This window comes from Haliaeetus albicilla, chromosome 28, assembly GCF_947461875.1.
Source record: "Haliaeetus albicilla chromosome 28, bHalAlb1.1, whole genome shotgun sequence".
Classification (NCBI taxonomy): domain Eukaryota; kingdom Metazoa; phylum Chordata; class Aves; order Accipitriformes; family Accipitridae; genus Haliaeetus; species Haliaeetus albicilla.
The window spans coordinates 16175380-16200708 of NC_091510.1; the positions used below are offsets into that span (position 1 = coordinate 16175380).

Sequence of the window (25329 nt, forward strand, 5' to 3'; positions counted from 1 at the left end):
GTCACTGGAACTTCCTTTCCAGACCTTTCAGACCTAAAATGGGCAGAGGAAATGGTGTTTTAAGACAAGCACAAGCACGGCGCTTCCTCCAGCCACCGCGAACGGGCCAGGCCTGGGTGTGTGACCGGCGGGACACTGGGGAGATCTTCCCCGGGGAACCCAACCCGACCCGCACCTAAAAGCTAAAGCAGGGCGGTGTCAGTACCACAGCCACCGCCGCCCTCCTCAGCCCTGCCTCTCTCCCGCTGCAGACTCTGCCGGGACCGCGGGGGCGGCTGGGCGGGAAAGGCCGGCTGGGACCGGCTGGGACCGGCTGGGACCGGTTACGGGGCGGTGCCGCGCACAGCCCCGCCCCCTCTCCCCGCGCTGGGGCACGGCCGTGCCCACAGCGCCCCCTGGGGAAGCGGGCGGCCGCGATCGACGAGCTCGGCCGCTCGACGGAGGGTCCTGCTCGGCGGTGCGGAGTGCGACTGTCTCTGCCGGAAGCGGGGCGGTTGTCGCCGGTGCTGGGGGGGGGAGGAGGAGGCGGCGGCGGCGGCGGCCATGGCGGCGGAGCAGCAGCAGTTCTACCCGCGGAGCTCCATCGAAGATGACTTCAACTATGGCAGCAACGTGGCCTCGGCCAGCGTCCATATCCGCATGGGTAGGGACTGGGGATGAACGAGACCGCCACACGCCGCCTCCCCCGGCCCCCCCAGGCCTTGCGGAGAGGCCACCCCCCCCCCCCCCCGCCGGCCTCCCCTTGCTGGGCCGCCAAAGGGGGTGTCCGGCCCCAGTGCTCCCAACAGGTTCTTCTCTGCTAACCCCGTCGCTGGTGGCGTTGAGCTAAATTCAAGTTCTGCGCGATATTTTAACCTTCTGGGTAAAGGCTGCGAGTGGGGAGCCAGGGCGTTACTTAGTGCGGGTTAAACAGCGGGGGTGAGGGACAAATCAGTGGTCGGCGACAGATTTTGTCACTTAAGCATACGGGGGGTAGGTCTTTTTATCAGGGGGATTAAACCCATCTAGATTCAGACTTCATTTTCCGCGGAGTGATGCGTTTTGAAGCCCAGACGCGATACATGAGGTGCATAAATGCTGAAATTGGTGCCCATAACTGCAGTATAACCAGGAGGCTGAGGGATTTTAATTTCTTCCTGTGAGGTGTTAAAATACTGTCTGTTCCGCTGAACCGTTTCTGTGCGACGAGGTCCTGTTAGCGTCCATGAAATATGCTCTGCTGTTAATACACAGGTCTCAAATGCGTTGAGTAGTCTTGTAGAAGGTGTCTCATTGGTAACGCTTGCTGAAGTAGTTATAGTGTTACTGGATACATCTTGGAATAAAAACAGATGTGTGCTGTGAATTTTTTATTAGATATTTCTGATAAACAGGAGACTGCTTCCTATAAAAATACAGTTTTTATCTTGTTTGGAAAATAAAGGGCGCCATAGGAAATATGAAAGAGGTATTGCCATTACCAAAATTGCTGATGCGTTTAATAACATGGAGAGAAGGCTACGCTAGCTAGCAGGCTACTTCTACGTTTGTTCAGTTTTTTACAAGAAAGTAGGCCCCAATCCCTCATGGTTTACAAGTATATTTAACTTTACTTGTCTTAAACTTCTTTAGGCTGTGCTTTAAAGATTGAATTGATTCTCACTGTAAGCTTATTCTTCATTTCAGAGTATTTTGCCTAATGGACTTGGTCTCCTTCCATTCAGAACAGAGAATATCTATGTGATATATCACTATGTCCTGAATGCTCTCCACTCTTCATAGTTCTAGAATTATGAAGTCTGTTAGTTTAATTCTGGGGCTTTTTAGAAATTTTTTTCTAGCAGTCTGTATCTGTAGATACCAATTCAGTACAGTGCAAGTTGCAAATGATGATAAACGATATTTAACATGGCAGAAGGTAAATCAAATAAGTATCACTGTAAAAGTTTTTCCTTTTTAAACTTTTATGGCTGTTTGTGTCTTCCACAGAACTTCCAAGTTAATCTTTCTTCATTTAGGTCCATTAGATACCAGTAATGTGATGCAGAAGGTATACTGTTAGTAATTTTAGTGAGATTAGGTGTATGTAGTTTTTAAAATGGTCTGAAGTAAATTCCTTGCAAATGTTTTTTGTATTTCTTTTGGCATCATTGTTATTGTTTAAATAATGAAGCCTGTGAATAAGTGTAATTTTGCTGAAATACTGTGTCAATTTTTTAAGGAAAAATGGCTTCTTACCTCTTTGCTCTGTGCTTTTTCACTGAATAAAGTTTCTAATGGTTCCTTATCAAATAGAAAACTTGTATCTGATTTACTGTTGAACTTTGTAAGTGTAACTCAAAAGTGATTTCATTTTTATTTTCCTTATTCTAGCTTTTCTACGCAAAGTCTACAGCATTCTTTCCATTCAAGTTCTTTTGACCACAGTCACATCTGCAATTTTTCTGTACTCTACTGGAGTGCAGGCATTTGTTCATGAAAGGTAAAAACTAAAATGAAATGGAGCTGTTTATCGTGTGTTAAGTATACTTTATGTAGTTTGTTGCTCTGGAACACTTCAGTATTCCTAATTGTTTTTATACCCTGTGTTTTGATTCTGTAATAGAAATTGTGTAACCTGATTAGGAAATAACTTTTTTTCTCTGACATTTATGTCCTTAATTTATTATTAAATTTTATTTCTATTATTATCATTAAAGTTTATTATAATCAGTACTTTATTAATAGTGCTTATTTTAATATTTTTGCTATGAAAACCTATACATCAGTTGCAGAACATCTCAATTATTGACATTTCTTGGTTTATGGTCTAAGTATCTACTTTTAGAATCTGTTTGGAATGCTGTTGTTTATAGGTACCTGTTCCAAAAAGCTGAATCATGTCTTACTCCTCTCCCTTCCTCCCCCATCTTCTTTTGGCTTTTTTTTCCTGAAAACTAGTCTAAAATTCCTGTGGGCTTGCTTCTTTTGGCCTTTCAGATTTTTATGAGAAGAAAAACAAGTCTCAGAATCTAAACTGTGATGAACAAGGAGGGGAGAAGAACAGCTGGGGAAGGGAGGAGAGCACCAAGTCCAGTTTCTCTTTTCCCCCAAGTGCACTTGCAGTCTTTGCTTTTACTTTCACTTCAAAGCTCAAACAAAACAAGGAGCATCAAACACTGTGAAATTTTCTGTATAAGCTATAGTGTATACAACAGAGGTTGTAAAACTACAATTTTCTACTTAAATCTGATAATTTAAAATCATCCTGCTCACTTAGAACTGCTGTGATTTTGTATTTGATTGTGGACCAGTTTTTGCTTGGAGGGCTGCTTGAATGATTTAATTATAGCAGTACTTACTGGTCAGTACTGATTTTCTTTGGTGCAGTTAGAGCCCATGGTTGTTGCATTCAGGTGCTTGTAAAAAACAGTCCCCTGAATGTGAAGTTCTCAATAGGCAAAATGTTACATATACTTTAACACTGTTAGTTTAGTACAGTTGGATGTTCCTTTTCATATGGGTTCATCTCCAGGTGATGGATTCCTGGGCAATCTTTAGCTTCAGTACGAAAAAACTGTCTTAACTTGTGACTGTACTATTTTAAACTGATTATCTGTGGTGGTATGTTTTAGAGCAATTTTATTGTAAAACTGGCTTTACATTTACTTTGGATATACAGAGCAGTATCTTTATCCGGGTGATCACTTAAAAACTTGGGTTTATATAAACTGTTTTGTAGTCTTCCAGATATTTTAATTTTGATGACTTTTTTGTATGGAACTTTACAGGCCTGCCTTGCTTTTGATATCTGCATTTGGATCTTTGGCTATAATCGTGGCACTGACCATCTACAGACACCAACATCCTGTTAACTTATACCTGCTTTTTGGATTTGTAAGTATTTATATAAATTCAATTTTAATAGTCTCTAGAATGTCTTTCATTGTGGTAACTCCTTGAAGCAAACTAGTGGTGGGTAATTCGTCTTTCTTGTATTCTTTGAAAGATACCCTACATACTTAGGAAGGTCTAAGTTATTTTTTTTGGAGATTCTGTATGCAGATTGTTCCTAGATAGCCTCTACGTTGGGTTTCTTCCAGCATCTTTTTATGAAGAGTGTTAGAACTTGGAATCAAGCTGAGCAAGCTTTTTGTGTGTATGTGTATAAATATACGTATCTGCTCTTATTGTTCTGTTGGTGTCAGTGATTTTTCTATGGAACTGCTCGGTAGGAAAGGAGGAGGCATTTCTGTTACCTTACTTGTTTACTGGACCACCTGCAGCAGAGACCCAAATGCAACCAGCCATATGTGTTTATTTCTTTAATTATTGTTGTCTTGATGCTAGATTCTGAGCATGTTTCCAACACAAGCAGGTCAGTCAGAGCTGTCCTCAAATTTCAGTTTCCTGCTTGACGCTGCAAATTTGTAGGTATGGGCTAACTGTTGCTCTTGGATGTTTTGGATTATGTAGCGTCTTCTGAAAAGAAGTCACAGTAGCACAATTAGAATTTGATGCTTTAGGAGTTGCCTAAATTGTATTTGTGATACAACAGGAAGACAGCTTTGCTGTGTAAGTAAATAGGCCTTTAAATGGTAACACAGTTACATGCTTCCTGACTTCTGAACTCTTGCGGGAGAGTAAAATGTTTAAAAACTTCCAACAAGTGCAGCTGTAACAAGGAGTGATGTAATAGTTTGGCCAAATGTGGTGTGGGAGTTTGTGGTATGAAAGTTTTACATTGTGTAGGAATAGAAGGATTTAAATCTGTATGTGATAAATTGATTTAAACAGAATATGGGTTAAGTGTTCTGTTATTTCTGACCTCTTGGTTCATGACATAGAGACTTTTCTCATGTTTTACTGTAATGAAACTTAATTTGAAATTATCTTTTAGAAAAACTCAGGGTCCATACTGGCCTTCAGCCCAGACATCAATAGTGTATTTGATTTTAAGTTAGATGTTTCAAAACAAGGATGAGTGGGAAAAGGAAGTTGGTGCAGTCACTTAGCTGTTGAACGAGATATGAAGATGGTATTAATTTTATAGCCCCTTGAATAATTTGGAAGAAGTGTGAAAAGAATGCTGTGTGCTTTGAGTAGAAAACCTAAATGGCTTTTTCTATAGAGGCGCTCTCTCATTCATTTTCAGCTTATGTTGTATTCTTTTTATGTAACACAGCAACTTCTAGCACAGTAAGACAGTATGATTGCCATTTTCTTGTTGAAAACTAAACATGTTTTCTTATACAAAGATTTAAGAAGAGAGCTAATGTAACGCATGCTGGGATTATGTAGCAGAATGGGACTCATTGCATGGGAAGTCTGTGTGTTTTGTGGGTTTTTTTCTTTTATCCTTGTAATTTTTTGTTTTTACTTTTTGTAGACCCTACTGGAAGCACTGACAGTTGCCATTACAGGTAAACGGTAGCTATCCTATTATCTGATTCTATAAAGGAACTGGAAGAGGAATCTGATGTGTTGTACTAATTGCCATCTGAGATTCCTAGGTGTGACTAAAATGATAATAAATGCCCTGTTTGAAAATTTTAATGTGAGTGATAGGAGTTTAGCAAAAAATAGGGAATCAAGGGAGAAAACTGGATTCTGATCCAGAACTGAAGCTGTACAAACCTGAAGTGAGAAATTAGTTGTGGCATCTGTTCTTCCAGTACAGCTTGCAATGTTCTTTCCTATAAGGCAGCTCTCAGCAGAGCTGATCTGCACGTGAAATATCCTTATCTTCCCCCCCAGTTTCCTCCAAGAGAATTTTTGTTTGGAGAGTTCTGTACTTCGCTGTCAGGGTTGAGATGGGGCGGTGTGCGGACAAGTCATGGCATGACCTTGCACTATAGCTTCCAGCATAAGATGAAACCTCTTCATTGTGGCTTATGATCTCCTGCAAAAAAGAAGTCATTTGGGGAAAAGAAAGATTAAGAAGGAAGGAGAGAAGAAGAAGCTTCCACTCATTTCTCTTCTCTTTCCCCTCCTATTCCCCTAATCAGAACTTTGAGACTTTACAAGGACTGATTTTTTTTTTTCCTTGTTTCAGTATCATGAAAAGTTCAGACAGCTTTTTCCTTAAGATCTCACATATCTATGCTTAAAATACTTATTTGTTTTGTTTTGTTTTTTTATTGTGAGTGGGGAAGATCTGTTATTTCCATTTAAGAAGCTACAGCTATAAGGTAACTGTCAAACTTAGCTAGTGCAAGGGTCCATGAGTCCTATGATGATGATTTTGATGTGCAAAGACAAGTTCAGGCATAATTTGCTTTTTTTGTGCACAGTTAAGATTTTTTTTTCTGTCTGTGAAAGCTTAAACTTGTTTCCTCAAAAGGTAACTTAGCAAATACATACTGTAGTGTTCTTTAAATGATAGTTTACTTTTTCTGCTTGTAGTGAGTTTCTATGATGTGTCCATTGTGTTGCAAGCCTTTATTCTTACTACTGCTGTATTTCTTGGACTGACGGCATATACCTTGCAGTCAAAGAGAGACTTCAGCAAATTTGGAGCAGGGTATGTTGTCATATTGATGATTTTTTTAAATTGTTTTTTTTTTTTTGTTAAGATAGTTCTTCCTTTTTTAAAGCAAGCTTTGCAGGTATAATAAGGAATTCAAGTCAATAGAACCTGTTTCAAGGGAATGGTGAGGATGTTATTTATCTTAAATTACTCATTTTATGCAGTTCTGCTTTCTAAGTAAGGAATTCTTTTCTGTGATTATTATTCTTAAAACCGTAGTATTACACTAGAATACTACTTTACCTGGATTTTTCACTGAGATGGAAGGCAGCTGCTTCAAGTATTTTTAAAAAAATAAAGTTAGGACGTAACTTTTGACAGCTTTATAAAACTGAGTTTTGCTGCTGATACCAATGAACAGTTGGCATCTAAGAATTATGGACATTAACTTACCAAATATATTGTGAAGACGTTTTATAAGAAGGGAAGAGATTTTAAGTGAAATCTAAATGAAAAGATACTGTTGCTCACAGCTTAATTTTTTTTTTTTTCCAGCCTCTTTGCTTGTTTGTGGATTTTAATCTTCTCGGGTTTCTTGAGGGTAAGATACCTTGTGTTCAGTGTTAAAAAATATTCTTTAACATAAATCTTTTACTAACTTCTGGTATAACGAAAAGGTCTTGGACGGTCCAATATAGCTTAATGAAAGAAAATTCCTAACCAGATCCATTACAGTTGTAGATCATGCTGGTGATCTTTTAACCGCTCATTTCCAATTCAGATTTTTGTTGGATGCTGTTCTTGCTAATGTAAAAGTGGTGTTTGCATTGACTGACAAAATTTGTCGGTTGCGATCAACTGCTTGACTGAGAGAATGGGAAGGAGACTGGGGTTTTAATTGTATTTTGTTTTTCTAATTTTTCTGTTAATATTCCGGAGACGAGAGCTTCCTTTCTCTTAAGTGGAGGCATTTTTACTCGGTTAAGGAGATTGAGTGACTAGGGACTATATGAAATAAGAACATTGAAATGTCATCCTAATATTGTAATTGTCTGTACATAACAGTAAAAAGGCAGTGTGTATTCTTGTTTTAAGTGTGGCATATCATTATGGAGAGATTTTAATATTACAAAGAAAATGAAATGTACAAAATTTTTTTTTATGTTTCATTTGCCTCCAGCTGTTTTTCTATAGTGAGACGATGGAGTTGGTGTTTGCTGCTGCTGGAGCTCTTCTGTTCTGTGGATTTATTATTTATGACACGCATTTGCTCATGCACAAATTATCCCCTGAAGAATATATATTGGCTGCAATCAATCTCTACTTGGACATCATCAATCTGTTCTTACACCTGCTGCGTTTACTGGAGACATTTAATAAAAAATAGTCAAAAGCGGTGTTGTTTGACTATCGCGTATATAAAGTTAAGCGTTTGAATGATCTGTAAACTGTGTAGTTCTGTCTTCTGGAGACTGAATCTTTATTACTTTTTCATTCCATGAATACTGATCCCTTCTTGGGGAAAAAAAAAAAAAGGCTTTTTTATGTAGCTAAAGTTCTTCTCTAGAATATATATTTTATGTAGTTAACTGCTGTCGTCATTTCAGTCACTTTTTTTAATCAGTTAATTTCCACTTGATATAATTCACGATTAAAATGTTTGCCAACTTCTGATTGCTCCAGAGTGAGTCTCTCTCTCTCTCTGCTATTCTGTAGCTTTGGGGTTGTAAGTGTGTGTACCGCATAAGGGTAGCCTGAGCTGATCATTGTGCGATGTTTTACTGAGCTGAATTTTTTTTCTAGTTTTTGTTTGGCAAAATGGAATGCTGTCTCTAATGGGGATGCTCTGTTCTTGTGGAAGGCTGTCAGATTGTTCTGTAAGCCGGGAGGGCGTTAAAACAATTAAAGGGAGTGTTCTTTATTTACGTGTTATTTATTGCCTATCTTTCAGTGTTCCGAAAAACCATTCGGAAATGGGATTCTGGCGTTTTACCAGCCTGTGTATATTAAGGCGAATGGTGTCTGTCAGTAAACACGGGGAAACCTTTCGTCCGTTCTTGCAGCTGAGACTGGAGAACTCCAGGACGGACGCTGCGGACCCTCGCTGGACAGGCGAGCGCTTGCTGACGGGGAGAGGCAGCAACGCAGTGACTGCTTTCCCAGCTGTTGAAACCCTGGAAGGGCAGAGAGGGTAGAAAACAAACCAAAAAAAGAGACTTTGGAAAGGCTTGTTTGCTTCGCGCTCGGTGTCAAAGTGGAAAGCGTTGTTGCCGCTCGCCCGTCCCGTCAGTGAGAGGTTAGCAGAGCGGCAGCGCGGGGCTGGGGCAAAATAAAAGCTCTCTTTTTTTCCCCCCTTGTGGTGAAATCCGTGTTTATTTTTCCATCCGCCCCCCCCGCAGCCCCAGGGCGCCAGCTCCCGCCCGCCGCCTGCGCCCTCGCTCGGAGAGTTACGGTAGAACCTGCGGGCGGGGCGGGGCCTGGCCTGCCAGCGTGCTGCGCATGCGCGGAGAGCGGACGCAGCCGAGCGCAAGGGCGGGCGGCGGGCCTCGTGCGCGGCTGAGGTGAGCTGGGGCCGGGGGCGGGGGGGAGGAGAGGGCGGGAGACCCCCGCCTCGTCCGCGCGCTGTGAGGGCGGCAGCCGAGCTGACGGCGCCGGCTTCCCCCTCACCGACTGCCTCTTGGCTCCCCTCAGGACATGGCGAAGAGCCTGAGGAGCAAATGGAGGAGGAAGATGCGGGCGGAGAAGAGGAAGAAGAACGCGCCCAAGGAGCTGGAGAGGCTGAAGAAGATCCTGGGAGCCAAGGCGGACGTCGTTATGGAGGAGGTCAAGGAGGTGGCGACCGTGCTGCCCGCCGAGAAGGTCCTCCAGCCGGGGGGTGAGTCGGGCTCGCTCGGCGCTGGGCGGCGCTGGAGGGACGGACGGGGAGGGCCCGGCCGGCAGAGCCGACCAGGCCCCGCGGGAGGCCCGGCTGCCCGCCCCGGGCTGCCCGAGGCCTGCCCTGCCCTGCCCTGGGTGCCCGGCCCTCTAGTCCTCCCCCCGCCCCCGGTCGCGTTTCTAGCGTGTTTTTTTAACTATACCAGGGTTTTTTTCCTGTTGCGATCACCCCGGCGCAGGGACGTCCTGCGGTATTCCTCATTAGCGTTCATGAGGCTTTCGCCGTCGTGATCGGACGCAGCGTTGTTCCGGGTCGAGAATAGTGATTTGGAAAACCAAATCTTTATCTTTTAAAGCCAAAAGGTGCTATTAAATCACTGAATCTGGTCATTTCACAACATCACCTTCTGTATTACATCCACTCGCTTGTGGAACGAGCTTATTGACTTAAAGTATGTAGTATCTTGTAGAGAGGCGTCTCTCTGAAGATAGGTGAGCGAGGATTCATCACTTAGCAGTTTTTCCAATCATAGCATTTTATTTGCGGTTAAACAGGAGATAGGATATAATTTTCCTCCTAGTTTAAGGAGGATGCAAAATACATAAAAGTTGGACCTAAATCTGAAGTAATTTTGTAGAGATTTTATCAAGAGGACAGTGACTTTTCTTTTTCCTTTTTAAACATACTGTGTCAAGGTAGGGGGAGTAGGGACCCTGGGTTTATGTGCTAGTTAATGCTGCACTGCACATGGTACAGGAGTGGGTGGCATTACCTGGGTACAGATAATGCCATCTTCCTCTCTGTTCCTTGAACAGGATGTAATCTGTAAAGGAAGTAGCCCAGAAAATGGGAACAAAGGTTTTAAATAGCTACATATTGGACAGGAGTCAGAAAGACACCTTCGCTTTCCAAAACTGCAGTCTAAGCTAAATCATAGTCCTTTTTTCTTTTCCAATTTATGCCAGTTAAGCTGTTACGGTATTGCTGATACAAGCTTTTTATGTGGCATGCAGAAGTCTCTTGAGACACCACAGTGGGGATATAGAATAATGCTAGTAATCACTGTCAGTTGCACAGCCGGTTTTGTCAGTGTTTCAGAAATTAGGAAAGACAGGGAAGTGTTGTGAAGTTGAATAGCAGAGCCTGTAAACTATATTGAAAATGGAATGCTATATAAAAATACTTGCCCAATTAAAGGTAGCTTAGAGTATAATTTGTAATTTTATCCGTGGTTCTGATTTGTCCCATAAACCAGATGTAAAAGTTGTTCTTTATGGGATTGTTAGGATTGAATTGCCAGAATGTTTTGGGACGTGGTCAGCCTTCTGATATTGATGCTGAAGCTGGAGGAAACATCATTGTCTTAAATCTAGTTTCTGAAGGAAATGCCTGGTTATCTGTCATTCTGGCACCCCCTTCCAACTCTGCTGGCAACTTTTCTACAAGTGGCCAGTTTCACTCAGCCTTTGTAGAGAGATAGCAGCTTCAGAAATACCTAAGTGTGTATATATATATATATATTTCACAAAACAACTACAAGTTTTGTGAAAATAATGGTGTCTTGAGAGGACTGTTCAACACTAACTGTTTGTGGACACAAGGGAGTTCACATTGCAAAATGTTACGTGGGACTGAAGTAGCTGAAGGCTTCTTCCAGAATATGCACTTTCCATAGACAGGTGAATAATTTTCCAGCCTAAGAAAGTATATAGGTCTGTTAGGGATGTTTTCCTGTGGTACTTTAAGGTATTTTTCACAGAACACTGTGAATTTTTTTTCTTCCTAGTTTTTGTTGTTAAGAAAAAAAATAATGGAAGGTCTGGCTAGCCCTTGGTCAAAAATGGTTTTGTAGCTGCTTTTAAAACTTTGTGGGTGCGCACTTTATTTTTCAAGGTAGTCGTATCCATTGAGTCTGGTTCAATTGCCTACTTTTATAGATTTTTTTTTTTTCCTTGGTCCTTTTCTCTTTGCCTTTAACCCCTTTGATAGGTTTTCTTTATGTCCTTGGACCACTTCTGTTCAGTAGATTTGTTCCTGTTACTGATTCCTGCAGCATCCTTGAGATTGCAAAGTATGACAAAAACGTTGTGCTATGTGAACAGCTGGTATTTTTTGTCCAGGAGTGTTTCTTTGTTTAGTTAATACTGCAGCTGACATTTGTTGTGGATGTGCTTTTTTGCAGTCAAAATTCACGTAACAGATTAACCTCAATCATATGATAGGACAGGAATCAGAGAAGCTTACGTAGAGTTGGTTTTCTTGGGGTGTTGGTTTTTGTTGTGTGGTGTTGTTGGAAGCCCTCTCTCCTTCTGTGGCATTTAGAAAACAACGCTGTTAAGAAGACCTCATCTTGTGTTTCTCTGATGTCTCAGGAGGCTTCTGGAGCTGGGACTTTTTTGCTGCCTGTCCCATGCTGGCTCAGCCTTTGGTTGTGCCAGCAGGCAGTAGGTCCCTGTGCTGATTCTCTGCTGACCGCCAGTATTTGTATCCCAACTTCAGGGCTCCCTAAGCACATCTCTGTGGTGCAGATCCCTGTAGACTATTGGCATGCTTCAACTATTGAAGCAGCATGTTGGCTTTTTTACTCATGAACTTTGTCTCCCAGCAGCAGACAGGCATAACAGAAAAAAGTCTTTTTTCCTCTCTGTAAAAGCTCGTGATAAAGCTTTTAGAGGTGCACATGGATGGTTTGGAAACAAGGTTGAAATTAAATAGCAGAGCACCATTCAAATCTATACTTAACAAGGTGTTCCCCTTGTAGCCTTGTTGTCTCCCCGAGGCATGAGGTTCATGTGGTATTAGCTAGCTGGGGACACCGGTTTTGGGAGTGACCCATGTCACAGGCAGTCTTCCTGATCCTAGAGATTAATCCTCTATTTCTGTCTCTAAATATATTAGACTTGACTTTGTGCTCGCTTTTTGAAGCAAATGTGGCATCAGTGGCTCATGCTTTGTACAGTCATTGTATTTCACCTTTTCTCTTTATTCTTCTCTTTACCTGTCTTCATCTTCCACTCAATTTAATTTAATTTTTTAGAACAGATCTAAAACATCACATCATAAAAAGTGTTTAATTGTGCGTATGTTTCAGTAAGCCTATGGCTTCCTGTATGGTTGCAGCATTTGATGGAGACCACACACAATGTTTTTAGACACAGTATTGGAACAGATGGCAGACTAAAGAATAAGGTGCTTTGCCCAGACATGGGCCTTTAGGGAAAATTCTGCATATTTACTGTCAGGTGTTGAAGTTCCTGGGTTGCAGTTGTATTGGTTTGGAAAGCGCTTTCTGTGTGTAAAGCCTTCAGCTCTCTACATACAAATACTTCTGTGCATAGGGATATTTTTGTATTGTTTTTGTGAATCTAGTAATAAAATAGCTTCTATGAAGCTGATTCATGCATTTTACTCACTATAAATACCTTTCTCTTTCAGATGACTGCAAAATGGACATAGATAATAAACGAAACAAAAAAACTCTTCTAGACCAGCATGGACAGTACCCAATATGGATGAATTCCAGGCAGAGAAAGAAGCTGAAGGCACAGCGTGTTAAGGGGAAAAAAAAATCAAAATTGGCCAAAGGCCTAGTCTGGTAAAATCAGAATTTTGTAAGATCGTTAATATTTTAGTCACAAAATAAATATCCCAAATAAGTACATCATATTTTTGTGCTTGGCCACCGACTATAATTTGTTGCGTTGTGTGAACTTTTGAAGGGACTGTTAGGCCAGCAAATGATGAAAGCAATATCAATTTGATGTCTGCCGAACTTTAAAAAAAAAAAAAAAAATTACAAAAAGCAAGCTGAGTGCCTTTGAATAGACTTAAGTGTCTGTGGTTATCTGTTTTCTTGAGGGGGGAGGGTCTTCAGGTTTTATATTGTGAGTGCTGAAAATGCTAAAGGAAATCCTAAAAGTAATGAAACTGTAAATGTTTTTTGTACTGTGGTCTTTGTCAATGTAACTTGTCTTTTACTAAATTTAACCAAAGAATTCTGTAAACTCACCATATCCTTTAAATTCTTCTGTAAAATTACTTTTGCTGTGCTGATTTGTGTGGCTTTTAACATCTGGTAATTAACGAAAACAGGCTTTTAAAGTGTAACTTAAAAGAGATTATACAGTGAAATCAACACCAAGGCTTCATGAAACTTCTGTAAGTAAAAAGGCAAAGTGTCAGTCTGACTTCAGTTCGCAAAGAGAAAGTTGTTGGAACAAAGAGGTATTTCACTGCTGTCTGTAACTGAAATAGTGTAGGAACTAAATAACTGAAAGTGAAACTGATTCTTTTACTATTAATATGAGAGAATGAAAATGTACAGATTGGAAATAAGATAGTTTTATTTAAGACATTTTCCAAGTTTTAGTAAAGTAAATGAGAATTTACTTTTCCATATGTATTTTCAGTAGCCTTTTATTCCTCTTAAAATGGTATTCATCTATCATGCTTTACAATGTGGGCATAGGATAAAATATTGCACGATTGCATAACAGATGCCATTTATATGTGATTAGCTACAGTTGGTTGCATATTACTCGGCAGTAACATGTGATGACAGATGCAAGAATTAGTTGCCCTGAAAGCTTGTGTTTTTAAAATGTCTCTCATTTCAAGGATGGAAATAATTACAGTACCAGTCCTGCAGTATGTTGCCTGTTGGTACCGTTCATTGATACAGAGTATAACCTTTGTCCAGCTTCATCGGAGATGGGATCCACCTTCTATAATTGCCCACAAATTGTGATATGTGTCTGTTGTGATAACTTGGGCATAGGAAGTAGGGTTTATTCTTTTAAAAGTAATTACACTAGCTTATACTGTGCTAAAATCCACTGGGAAGAGCTCAACCTGGTAGAAAACTTAGTTTTTCTGGAAAAATACAGTGGGGTTTTTATTATTATTGTTAGGGGAAAAGTATTCTGTTGCTTGGGTAAAGAACTACAAAGGTGTTGGAGGAAATACCAATGCATCTTCTGTTTTCACATACATTGACAGTTAATGGGACTTGGTAAGATGCATAGATCAAAGTTTATTGAATTGTATGCCATTTCTACCTTTGTACTTGAAAAATAATTCCATTAAGTTGATAATACCCCTGCTAAAAAACAGTTACTTCTCTTAATTCATTCAGATTAGTACTACTTCAAAATTGATTGATATGGAGGAAAGTGTTCTTTAAGGTTCATAATTATGTTTATCCAGAAATGGAATGGAATGAACAGTCAGTTTGTATTGCTTTACTATTTTAATGACGTAGGCTGTATTTTGCTTAATGTGTGCCTTGGGGAGTCACGGAGGGGAGCTTCTTGCATTTAAGTGCTAACAATTTGGGGGTTTTTTTTCTGTAGAGTAAGCACAGTGCTATTTTTGACATGCTTGTTTGTAAATCAGATTACTTTCAAGCAGCTGCTGGTGGGAAAGCAGACTGCTTTTCTTGAGTAGAGATAATCAAACCGGCAACGTACTCCCATTTAAACGTACGGCTTCAGAGTCAGTTTATTTTCATTCTTTAGGTGCACAGCCATGCTCTGAGTCTCATCTTAATCAAGGCTGCCACTGCTGTACTTGCCTTACCCTCTCCTCTCTCTGGAGTTGCTCCAGTTCTGCCCCTGCTCCTTCCTCTAAGAGAAAATGATCCACACAACTGAATACTCTTTCTTATTTCTGCTTTTATGACCTAGCTCTGAGCTTTGTTGCACAAATTTATTAGTCTACTGCTTTTGTGACCAGATTAAGGATTTGAATCTCAAATGAGAGATGGCAGGCACTGCGCTGATCTTTTATTTAGCAGTAGCTTCGTACCAGCTGAAACAGTACTGGCTGTGTGAGGTATTTCCTTCATGGTGTCCAGGATAAAGTCAAACAGGTTCACTTAAACTACAGATATGTTAAGACATCCTATTTGGTTTTTGAGCTGAAACAGAGGATAAGAAAGGAATAAACCCCAGTCTTTACTGGAAGGTGGCTCTTAGTCTAGTACCAATGTACTTCTGCTTATGGCATCGCAGCTTACTCCAGTGAGGCAGAGCTCTTTGGGCCAGGAAGGATTTGGAGAGCCTGCTTGCGTGGGATCTCTAATCCAGGCTGAAGGCTCACTTGTAGGCAGGCAGCGGGAACCTGGCTAAATGTGCAGCACGGATGTAACCTCAGAGATTGAGTCGCAGATGCAGCAGGGAAATTTAACCTTCTAGGGTTTGAGCATATACTATATATGGATATTGTAATTTTGTATTTGGAGTTTGCTTTAGATCTCCTTTGAACAGCTGCATTTTTTGACCATGACTACCAAATTTTTAGTTGTCATTGAATATTTGATTTACATTGCTGAATCTGAAACACATTCCGTTTGATCAGTTGATGGAAAAAAAATCATTCGTGTTTCTTTAGAAAATGAATTTAAACCTATCAGGTTTGGGCTGAAATATATATTTTAAAAGTCCTTAGAGGGATTTTCAAAGAAGTAAGCTGTCTGCCTTTAAACAGCATTCTAATTATATCATCATTTATTGATCTTTATCTAAAAAATTTTTTAGGTCGTGGTTGAGGGAGAAAAGGTTGCAGTTGATTAAACAAACTGATAGAAGTCTAAAAGTGTATAACTGAAATGGCATTATCAGAGTTGGGGTTTTTTTTTTAATTGTGTAGCTGCTATTATGAAACTGCTTTGTTGAAACTTCCTACCCCTGTAACTCTGCCACATATCTGCAAAGTGCTGTGGTAGCTCTATTTCATGGACCTGCAAAAGGTAGGGGAAATAATGTAGGCAATTTTGAACTACAGCTACAAATGCCAGAACTGAAAGAATTAAATACTGTCATTTTATTGCAACATTTATGTGTATAAAATGTCTGTGTGTATACAATATAGAAACCGCATTAGCAAATCGCTAAATGTCCTGCAAGTTGTTGGCAGTTTCCTGAGAAGATGACAACGTCTGCCCTTTTTGACGCAGTATGCCAGGCTTGGTTTTAAAGTGAGTTATTTCAGATGCCTAAAATAACTGGTGGTGGTGGTAGTAGGGCAGTTCCTGGGCTTTCCTGGTCAGTCATTCCCACTCTGGGTCACCTTTTCTGCATTGCGTAGTCGAGTGAGTCGGGGAACTAATCTAGCAGAGTTACACTGAAAATATTCCTGTTTCCCCCCATTTTCTTCAGCTGGATCGGTTTACAGCCTTACTGTATAAAAAGCGTTGTCAGTAGGAAGCAATGCAAGACTGGGAACAAACAGCTGGTGAAGGCCAGGCTGCGTTAGACAGTCCTGTTGTTTAAGCGCTGATCTTGTGTGCTGCCTTTTCTCCTATGGCGCTAGCAGCTCTTAATGCAGCCACCATGCAGGACAGCATCTTGAAGATGGGGAGAGGTTCTGGAGATCAGGTCGGGCAGATGCACTGAAGAGTGGATTTGAAAGCGTTACTCAATGGAAGGTGTAAGAATAATGGAGGTCAGTGTCCTTTCTTACAGTCCCTGTTACATTTTGCTGTAACGCTCGGACAACATAGGCTCCACAGGTGCATATAGTCAGCGGCGAGCTTTTACAGATTCAGTTTGCTTTATCTTTGGCTTTATCTGCAGCTGACACTGGTTATAGAGTAGACTAAATCTGGTTTGGGGATGTCTAGCACTGGAGGACTAATGTCATGGCCACATGATGCAAAGTGCTCCTCTGATACATGGTCACAATTTAAAAAAAACAAAAAAACAAAAAAACCCCAAACCCCAAAGGAGCCTTCCTTTATCTGTACAAAGGCTTTATACTGTATGTCTGTTTCTACTATGCTACCTTTTCCTCCTGCAGCCTGAAGAGTTGCGTGGGTTCTAGTGAATTTGATGGAAGCTGGATGTCTGATCTGTATCAGATTTGTAGTGTGAACTTGTCTGGTATTAGAGATTATAGGGCTACAGCCTTAGCATTGCAGAAATCTGAGAGGTGCAAGCAATCTATTCCTCTGGGTGGCATGGTCTTAATTGAATTATGGCAGTTGTGGGGATGATTAGAGTCCGGAGCAGTAGCTATGAACTGCTCGCTTCAGGCCAGGGTTTTGCCGTCAATTTTAACTTATCTAAGGGTGAGGTTTCAGGGGAGGACTGAGACATCTGATAGCTTACTGCTGCAGGAAGAGGCTCTTGTTTTTCCAACTTTACCCTGTCCCTTCTCCAGCTGCATTGCCCAATTCTTGATTTCCTACTTCAGGAGAAATAGACATTGGGATTTTTTTTTTTTTTCCCCCCCAGCTAAAAGTGAGAGAGAACTGACAACTTTCTTCCGTTTAATAAACGCTGCACAGTTGTGACAAGCCCCCCATTCCCACTGTCCTTTTATTCTTCCAACGCTACTCCAGTGTTCTGATTTCAACTTTCCATTATTGATAGCAACAGTATTCAAAGGAAAAGAGAAGGCAGAATGGGAAGGGGAGGATTTTTGCACTGCCCCCTCTCCCTCTTCCCAATCACTTTAACATCACTCTTGCAGGTCTCATTTTTCTGATGCACATATATTGATATAAAAGGTCTGAAATGTTAGAAACAGTACATGGTGTGGCAACAGAGGGTTGTGTATCAAGGGTCCTACACAAGGTAGTATGAGGACTACTTTTTGAAGGGCTTGTATACTGAGAGCAAACCATTGGGGACTTGTTTTCCTCCAATTTCAATCTAGTCAACTGTTCAGGAGACTATGAAGGTTATGAGTTACAGTCTGGTTTGGTAAACTATTACTTAGCATCTCTTCTCTCCAATTGCAGTTAATTTTCTTGCAAGGCTTCTAAAGTCTGGATGTAGATTTTACAGCATTTTTAAACTTTTGCCTTTAACCAGAAATTGGTTTTGTGGACAGTTTCACATTTGTTGTCTCAGTACCGCTCTTCCAACTCAGTCCAGCTGATCCACTCATACCTGTTGCTGTTATGTGAAACATGTATAATGTCTCTTTTTTGAAAGCTGACAAACTCATAAGGTGTGGCTGCAACAGCTATTCCATGCTACAGCTTGCTACCTCCAGTCTTTAAATTACTTTGACAGCAGACGTTCTGTAACTTTGGCTTTGACGGATTGTAGCGTTGGTGTACGAAACAAGAACTTTTTAGGCCTATTGACTGCGCTTCCTGGCCTGGTGCTATAAGCTTTACAGTTAATTTCTGTCCATCTTGCTTCTGCGACATGTGACAGAACTCGGAGCAGAGCGGATCAGAGCCACAGTTTCTCTCGGAAGTGAATACAAAAGATTTCTGTGAAGGATTAGAGGGAGGGGTTTGTATCAACAGCTTCTTGCGCAGAGTCTCGGGTTTAGATCATGATCACTACTGCTACTGAATATCCTCACCCCAAATGCAAAATTCAAGATAGTTCACTTAATATAAAGAATATGTGTAAAAGGTATTTAAAACAAAATTGCTTGCGAGTAATAAGTAAGTAAGATGCGATACATTGCTTTTTCTAAACTTCTTTCACCCCCCTGGAAGGTGGTTCTGTCAGAGGACGTGAAGAAAGAAGCCGGAGACTGAAGTGCACCAGGTTATGTGGGAAGCTGATGGTGGAGCTGCAAACTGACCTGCCTGAACCCCAGCCTGGTGCCCTCAGACACTTTGATTATTTTTCTCTCCTAAATGTTCTTAAGGCTGTCTGAGTTTTTGTGAAAATGACACAAGGTTCGCCACGCTTATTCTGGAGCAGCTGCAGCCAAAGTGTGCTCCATACACTAGCAGTTGCCTGGACTGCTCATCGTAGCCTTGGCTGTTTCTGTGTTGAAGAGAAAAAAATCTTTAATTCCTTGAGTGCAAGACCATCCATGGGAAAGGTTAAGGGTTGGTCTGTTGAGGCAATAACTTCAGGAACCATTGATCCAATATAGGGTATGGTGTGTTTATATACAGACAGCTACGTTTTTATCCATCCCTTTTAAAGAGGTAACTAAGTGCACGTGAAGCACTAGGCCTTCTCTTTTTCTCCCTTGTTGGAGAAAATCACGTGTGGATTTCTTGTTATTTTGCTTGCTGTGTAAAATGAATACTAATCTGCTAAGCCCTCTAAGTGTTCAGCATTTTAGAAAGATTGTTATAAAAGTTTAAAAGAATAAATTTGCAGTTGTTTCCTTAGCCAAGCAGTAAGATGCTAACAGCCCATGCGCATCCGGAATGCATGCTGTCAAAGCTCATCTCCAGAATTTTGTCCCCTGCTAATTGTAGAGATCGGAGTTTGAGGAAGTAATGTTTTGGGTTTGTTTTTTTTTTTTTTCTCCTCCCCACTATGGGAAAGAAGCATTTTGTCTAACTCCTGACCAAGCTGTTGACAGGTACTCCCAGCAGCGGGAACTGAATCTGTGCTTCCACGCGTGGCGACTGCCCTGTAGCAGTGATGGAGGAGGAGGAGGCGAAAAGCGTGCCAGGCAGTGCGTTTCCCCGGTCGCCATCCGTAACAGCGTCACCCACGGTCACCAGTAAGAGGGACTGGGTTACCCGCTGTAGCGCCCAGCGCCGTCCCATCGCCTCCTGAAGGAGGGACTCGGACCCCACGGTGACACCGCCGGGGACCGGCCCGGGACGCTTCGGGCAGGGCGCTGGGAGCGATCGCACCGGGAGCCGCCCGGTGCCGGCCTGGGCTTGGGGACCCGCTGCCCGGGAGGTGGCAGCAGCGGGCGGGGGGGGTGTCCGTCCGTCCGTCCGTCCGTCCCCGGGGGGGCCGCTGAAGGCGTCCCCAGGTCCCGGCCCGGGTGAGGTCCCGGCCGGAGCTGCCCGGGCCGGGCGGTCCCGGGGCTTTCCCGGCGGGGCAGGGCTCCTGGCCCGGGGAGCGCTCGGCGCTGTCTGTGCCGCCGGCTGCGCTGGAGCCGGGGGGGTGTTGGGGTGCTGGGGGTATTTCTAGCGCTTTTGGGTTCACCCCTTTCCTAGCTGCCGGAAAAACCGCGGGAGTTATTGTCAGGTATTTTGTCCCAGTAAGGAGTGACGTTTAAATGTGCAAAAGCGCTTGGCGTTTTTACTGGTTTCAGTTATCCTCTGAAAATACACCAGAAGGGCTACTTGATGTGAACGCTCCCCGCTCCCCAGTCTCGTTCTTCTTTTTTTTTTTTCTCCTCCCCCCCCGCCCCCCTTAATTGTATCATTTTTCCAGAAAAGAACACAAAGGGATCCATGACTACTTCTGACATATAGCGTTTTGTTGTTAAAAGGAAGGTTCTTGACAAGCCTTTTCTCAGTCAACCGAAATGTTTTAATGAAAATTTCAGAAACTCGGTGGAAAGAGGGTTGTTTTATATTTGCTTGTTTTATTTGGATTTTAAAATCTCCACGTGGTGATTTCAGCTAAGGTCCTGTGTCAGGGAAACCCAGAAGTGAAGTTGACCAGAGACAAGTAAAAATGCCTGTGTTGTTTTCATTGTCCAAACGTAATGATGTGCAATAATTTAAACCAGCAGTTTCACATGGTTAAAAATGAATTGGATTTTTTAAAATTTAGAAGTAACCTCAGAAACACCGAAAAGGATAACTGTTTGCGTTAGGGTAGAATTAGTTTTGAAACTACAAAAACTGTTTTCTATGCATTCACAAAAAAGGGTGGTTTTATTTTTAGGAATGCGTAGAAAAAATTTTGTTCTTATACCAACAAACACTGTTACAACAAATGCATCCATTCTTGCAACTATCATTGAAGCTGAGAAAAATAAAATAAACTCAAGCATTTCAGGGGTAAGATAATGTAAAATAATATAAAACAATATAAAATTCAAGAGAAAAATCATTTCAAAAAACCCCAAGATTCACTCCGTAATAAAACCACAGAAAACAAGGCTTCTTTATCTAAACAGTAATTTAAAAACTAAATACACAGAAATACAGTTGAAAAAATTTATGAAATAATATTTAAAACGGAAAAATATTTTTTAAGTTACAAGAAAATAAATGTTGCTTAACTTGGAGAAATAGATTCATACTTGAAAAAAGATGTAAGTTAGATATAGATTTAATTTGCCTAAATCTATACAAATAAACTACATTTATGTTGTATCTAAACTTGCCAATTTCAGTGACTGGGAATTTTGCTATTGGTTTGCCTGGGAACAAAGGTTAAAGCTTAAAAAAAAATAAATAGAGAAGCTGAAGTTCCAGCTTTCATTAAAGAACAACAACTGAAAATAAAACGTGCTAAAAAGTTTTTGCAGAACTTTTTCAAATGTAAATTAAACTTCTAAACACATTTGAAACCATTTTGTAAACATTTTTATAATATTCTCTTTCATTTGCAATCTCTACATTTTAGGATCTTATTTCTGTCAGAAACCTCACTAGCACAAGAATGTAAACCAACGAATGCAGCTTCTGGTCTGCCCTGATGTCTTTAGAGACTGTTTCATGAGAAACAGAGGACCCATAGCTTTCACTCACTTTTAGATGTAACATGAATTTGCTGTGGAAGGAAATCAAATGATTTCCAAAATGATCTTTCCCAAGTATCTTTTTGCATTAAACAGGGTCTGGATTTCAGTGGCTCCTAATGAATTTGGGTATGATAACAGTGACTGGATCATATCCAAATATGACTTGATGGGAAAGCCATTAGTTTTCTTCCCTGAGGTTACATTGGGATCCCATCTGGTGATCGCTAATAAATGTGGATACGTTCTTAAAAAAAGAGCTTGTATTGGATTCTAGTATGAATTACTGCGAGGGCAGTTTCTTGAAGTTTTGTTCATGCTCTTCAGGGAAGCTGAGTTTGGACTACCTTAAAACCTGAGAAAAGGAACACATTGCTCATGTGACATAAGCCTTCAGTTAATTTTTTTTGTTCTATAGCAATTGGTTTTGCCATAGAATTGCGTTTGAGATCAGCAAAAATGTGTTGTTATGTAAAAACACTTAGGAGAAAATCAAAAGCAAAACCAATCATTAAAAGCAATTTTATATTTGATAGTAGCTACAAAGTGCTTGCCCTAAAGTAACAATTTTAATTATCAAGCGAGTGCCTGAACAGCTTTTCTCCTTAATGTGACAAAATCTAAATCCCATTTATCTTTCCTCTGAGCCATCCAGAGCACTTAGGCAAGTCATTTCATTTTTATATGCAGTGTTGGGGAGAAAATCTTAAGAGGAACAGAAACATATGCTTGCCTCAACAAAGAGGAAATGCTCATCCATTTTCAAAATCCTATAAATTCTTGGACAATACAGCAGTACATTTAAAATAGTAAGGCTAATGGTTGTATGCAGCACACGTTATTTGTAAACGCTGCAACTATTAATTGCATGCAGGGAAAGATTACATTTCTTTTGTAAAGAAAAAATTCCTTTGTTCAGCTTATTTTTTTTTTTCTTGACAAACCAATTATTAGCCAGGGCAAATTGACCCTGTTTTTGATCAAAGGAGCAATTCATCTTATCCTGCAAGTCCTGCAGCCTAACAGCTATCTGTTGTTGCAGAATGTGCGGGTCGTCTTCAGCTGCCGACCCCATCCGGGCATGAGAAAAGGGAGTGAGGAAAAACCTGTAAAGCCCAAAATAAAACTGCGGATTCTTCTGGTTCTTGTCAGGTTCAGTTACAGTGGGGCAGAAACAGCAGTAAATTCACTAAGGCTCTATCAGATCAAAACAGCTCCGTTATAAATATCATTCATATAAGCCATGCGGGGGAGAGAGAAACTGTCAGAAGAAGGGAAGGGAAAACAGGTCTTCTGCTCTTCAATAAATTATACGATATTTTTATAGACTATAACATAAAAAATTAAAACTTAACGTATGTATGCCTATACACGTATGGATACATGTATGTGTGCATACCCACAAGGTAGTATTAACATAACCGTTCAAATGATATAAATCCAAATATTTCACTTTAATAAAATACAGACATTTCAGTGACTGTAGATAAAATCAGAGTACGGTATAAATCTAGGAGAACAAGAGCTTTGAAGAAGCATTTCACGTTTTCCTCAGGAGTTTACTCAATGACTTGGAAGTGCTTCTGATGGGATGAACGACATAGTCCTGCTTGGCTTTGCAACTGGTAAGTAGCTCAGAGGGTCATTAAAGGTGATGACCTTTAAAGGTGATGGAGAGGTGATGACCAAAGCCCTTGTTTACCTACACAGTTTATGGAAGGTTGTTTCCTACGTCTCCCTGCTGTTAACTGAAATTATCAGTAAGAATCTTAATGACATACAATTTCACCACGTTCTCTCTGCTTGATGGTGATGTGTTTGGGTTTTTTACATTTTGAGATGCCTTGACACTTACTATTGGAGTACAATTAACAATTCATTTACATGAAATAGCTAGAAGCTGCCAGATGATAATGCGCTTTCCCTCCTTTCCGACCTCAGCTAGATCTAGAGCAGTGTCTTAGCTACCAGAGTTCATTAACTAGTGAGAGGTTAATCTATATATGTGGGCTCAGTAAAGCATAAATGAGAGGGAACATGCTGGCAAAACCATTAACATTGCAATGACTACAGCTATACAGTAGGAGGATAGGAATACATTAAAATGATGGGAGTGCACCAAGCCTTTTAACAAGGGAATTGGCTTTGTTACAGAAGTTCATGAGAAGCGATGCAACGTACAGATTACACGCCATCTACCAAAATGACTAAATCTGTTTTCTTCTTAAAAATTGCCATACTGTTGGGCACACCGCTAACTTTCAGCTTTAATTTTTATTCTTTTTTTTAAACAATTTTCAAGTGGGTTTTTTTGTCACTGCCTCTTGATTTCTTGCCCCGGGGAGATGAGGTCGTTGAGTTCTACTGTCAATGCCACTCATTCGCTGGTTTAGGTCCCGAGTCAGCTAAGTACATAGATATTTGCTAACTTCAAAGGGGTAAACCGTGAGCTTCAAGATAAGGTTGGTACTTATCTGCTCCGGGTAGATTGCTCACTGCCTTGCAGGTCAGTCCTTAATGACCACAGGGAGTAAAGCCAGAGCCAAAGAAAAATGAGGTTGAGTGGAAACCAGGAACACAGAGGAGGAAACATACAGAAACTGGAGCCCTAACTTCAAAACTGTGAAGCAAAAAGACCCACTAGCTGCCCCCAAAGCTTCCTCTATTCTTCTCCTGTTGGGTTCTGATGTTCACTTGGTGCCTGTAACTGTGTCTCTGCTTGTGTCCAAAACAATTTGCAGACTGATAGATAGCACATCCTTAAGCACAGCTGGGAAATCAGAGCAGCATTCATTTGCTCCAGCTTTAGGTTCTCTGTTAGACGCTTTAATCAGAGTTGGTTATCCTTAGCTCCCTTTTCAATCAGTGGAGGAAGTAAGGGACAGTTCAAGGGGATATTTAATCTAATTTCTGTTGACTACTTCTGCATCTACTAACGTGTTGTCCTCTGTCCACTAACTACGGTGAAAGCCGCGGGTGAGTTACTTAGATTAGACCTTTAGCATAGGCACACCCAGTGTCTCTCTCCCAAAGTTTCCTCTTTCCCCCCCACGCTCCCTTCCCAACCAGTAGAACCCACAACCTGGTAGCTGAAGTCACAGGGTGACAGGACGGAAGGGCTTGACTCCTTGCAAGCAGAATTTGTGCCTCGCATTAACCTCAAAACTATTGCATTAGTGGGGCTTCTCTCCTCTGGCAGTATCTGAAAAGACAAGACTGTTAAGTTTTTGGGGATGAAGGATGCAAGTAGCAGCCAACCCTCTAGAGAGCTTCTCTGTGGATTCCAGGTGAGGAGACATCTCCTGTTAGTCCTGGATGTGGTGCTTCCAGAGAGGGATGAGATTCAGGACACATCTTGAAGTGGATAAGATTGATTTTAGACAGCTCCCTGTTCAGCAGACTCTGACTTTTGCAGAGCCACTTATTGCTCCCCGTTTATTGTAAAGAGTCATTAAGCCTCAAAGCCTAAGGATCTCTGCTGAAGTCCATGATCCTGAAGCTTAACATGGAGCACTTCTCTTTTTTGGAGTTTATGTCTTTTGTTGAGTGTTGCTGTAAGGGCTCAAGTCAGTAACGTGTCACTTGTGCAGGTGTGTGTAAATTCTCAGGAGTTTGAGAGGAGGAAGGTGGCGTAGAGGAGGAGGGTAACAGTCCTGGGCTCTGA

At 41.2% G+C, this 25329-nt stretch overlaps 2 protein-coding genes across 3 annotated transcripts; both read left to right on the top strand.

Moving 5' to 3' along the window:
- Positions 1–434: 434 nt before the first annotated feature.
- TMBIM4 (transmembrane BAX inhibitor motif containing 4) lies at positions 435–7824 on the top strand. The gene is made up of 7 exons (XM_069773558.1): positions 435–643; positions 2353–2461; positions 3750–3855; positions 5348–5381; positions 6364–6481; positions 6983–7028; positions 7608–7824. The coding sequence occupies exons 1-7, from the start codon at positions 544–546 to the stop codon at positions 7812–7814; spliced, it is 720 nt and encodes a 239-aa protein (XP_069629659.1). The 5' UTR covers positions 435–543; the 3' UTR covers positions 7815–7824.
- A 684-nt stretch (positions 7825–8508) lies between these two features.
- On the top strand, positions 8509–13340 carry LLPH (LLP homolog, long-term synaptic facilitation factor). 2 transcript variants are annotated; one of them, XM_069773560.1, is made up of 3 exons: positions 8509–8723; positions 9119–9302; positions 12738–13340. In XM_069773560.1, the coding sequence occupies exons 2-3, from the start codon at positions 9122–9124 to the stop codon at positions 12899–12901; spliced, it is 345 nt and encodes a 114-aa protein (XP_069629661.1). In that variant the 5' UTR covers positions 8509–8723; positions 9119–9121; the 3' UTR covers positions 12902–13340. The 2 variants fall into 2 exon arrangements, with proteins under 2 accessions (XP_069629661.1, XP_069629660.1); XM_069773559.1 differs by lacking the exon at positions 8509–8723 and adding an exon at positions 8855–8988.
- The last annotated feature ends 11989 nt before the right edge of the window (positions 13341–25329 follow it).

Coding starts and splice junctions, on each gene's coding strand:
- TMBIM4 (XM_069773558.1), top strand. CDS start 544: ATGGCGGCGGAGCAGCAGCAGTTCTACCCGCGGAGCTCCATCGAAGAT. Junction 3,856..5,347: donor TATACCTGCTTTTTGGATTT/GTAAGTATTTAT, acceptor TACTTTTTGTAG/ACCCTACTGGAAGCACTGAC. Junction 6,482..6,982: donor TTCAGCAAATTTGGAGCAGG/GTATGTTGTCAT, acceptor TTTTTTTTCCAG/CCTCTTTGCTTGTTTGTGGA.
- LLPH (XM_069773560.1), top strand. CDS start 9,122: ATGGCGAAGAGCCTGAGGAGCAAATGGAGGAGGAAGATGCGGGCGGAG. Junction 9,303..12,737: donor GAAGGTCCTCCAGCCGGGGG/GTGAGTCGGGCT, acceptor TTTCTCTTTCAG/ATGACTGCAAAATGGACATA.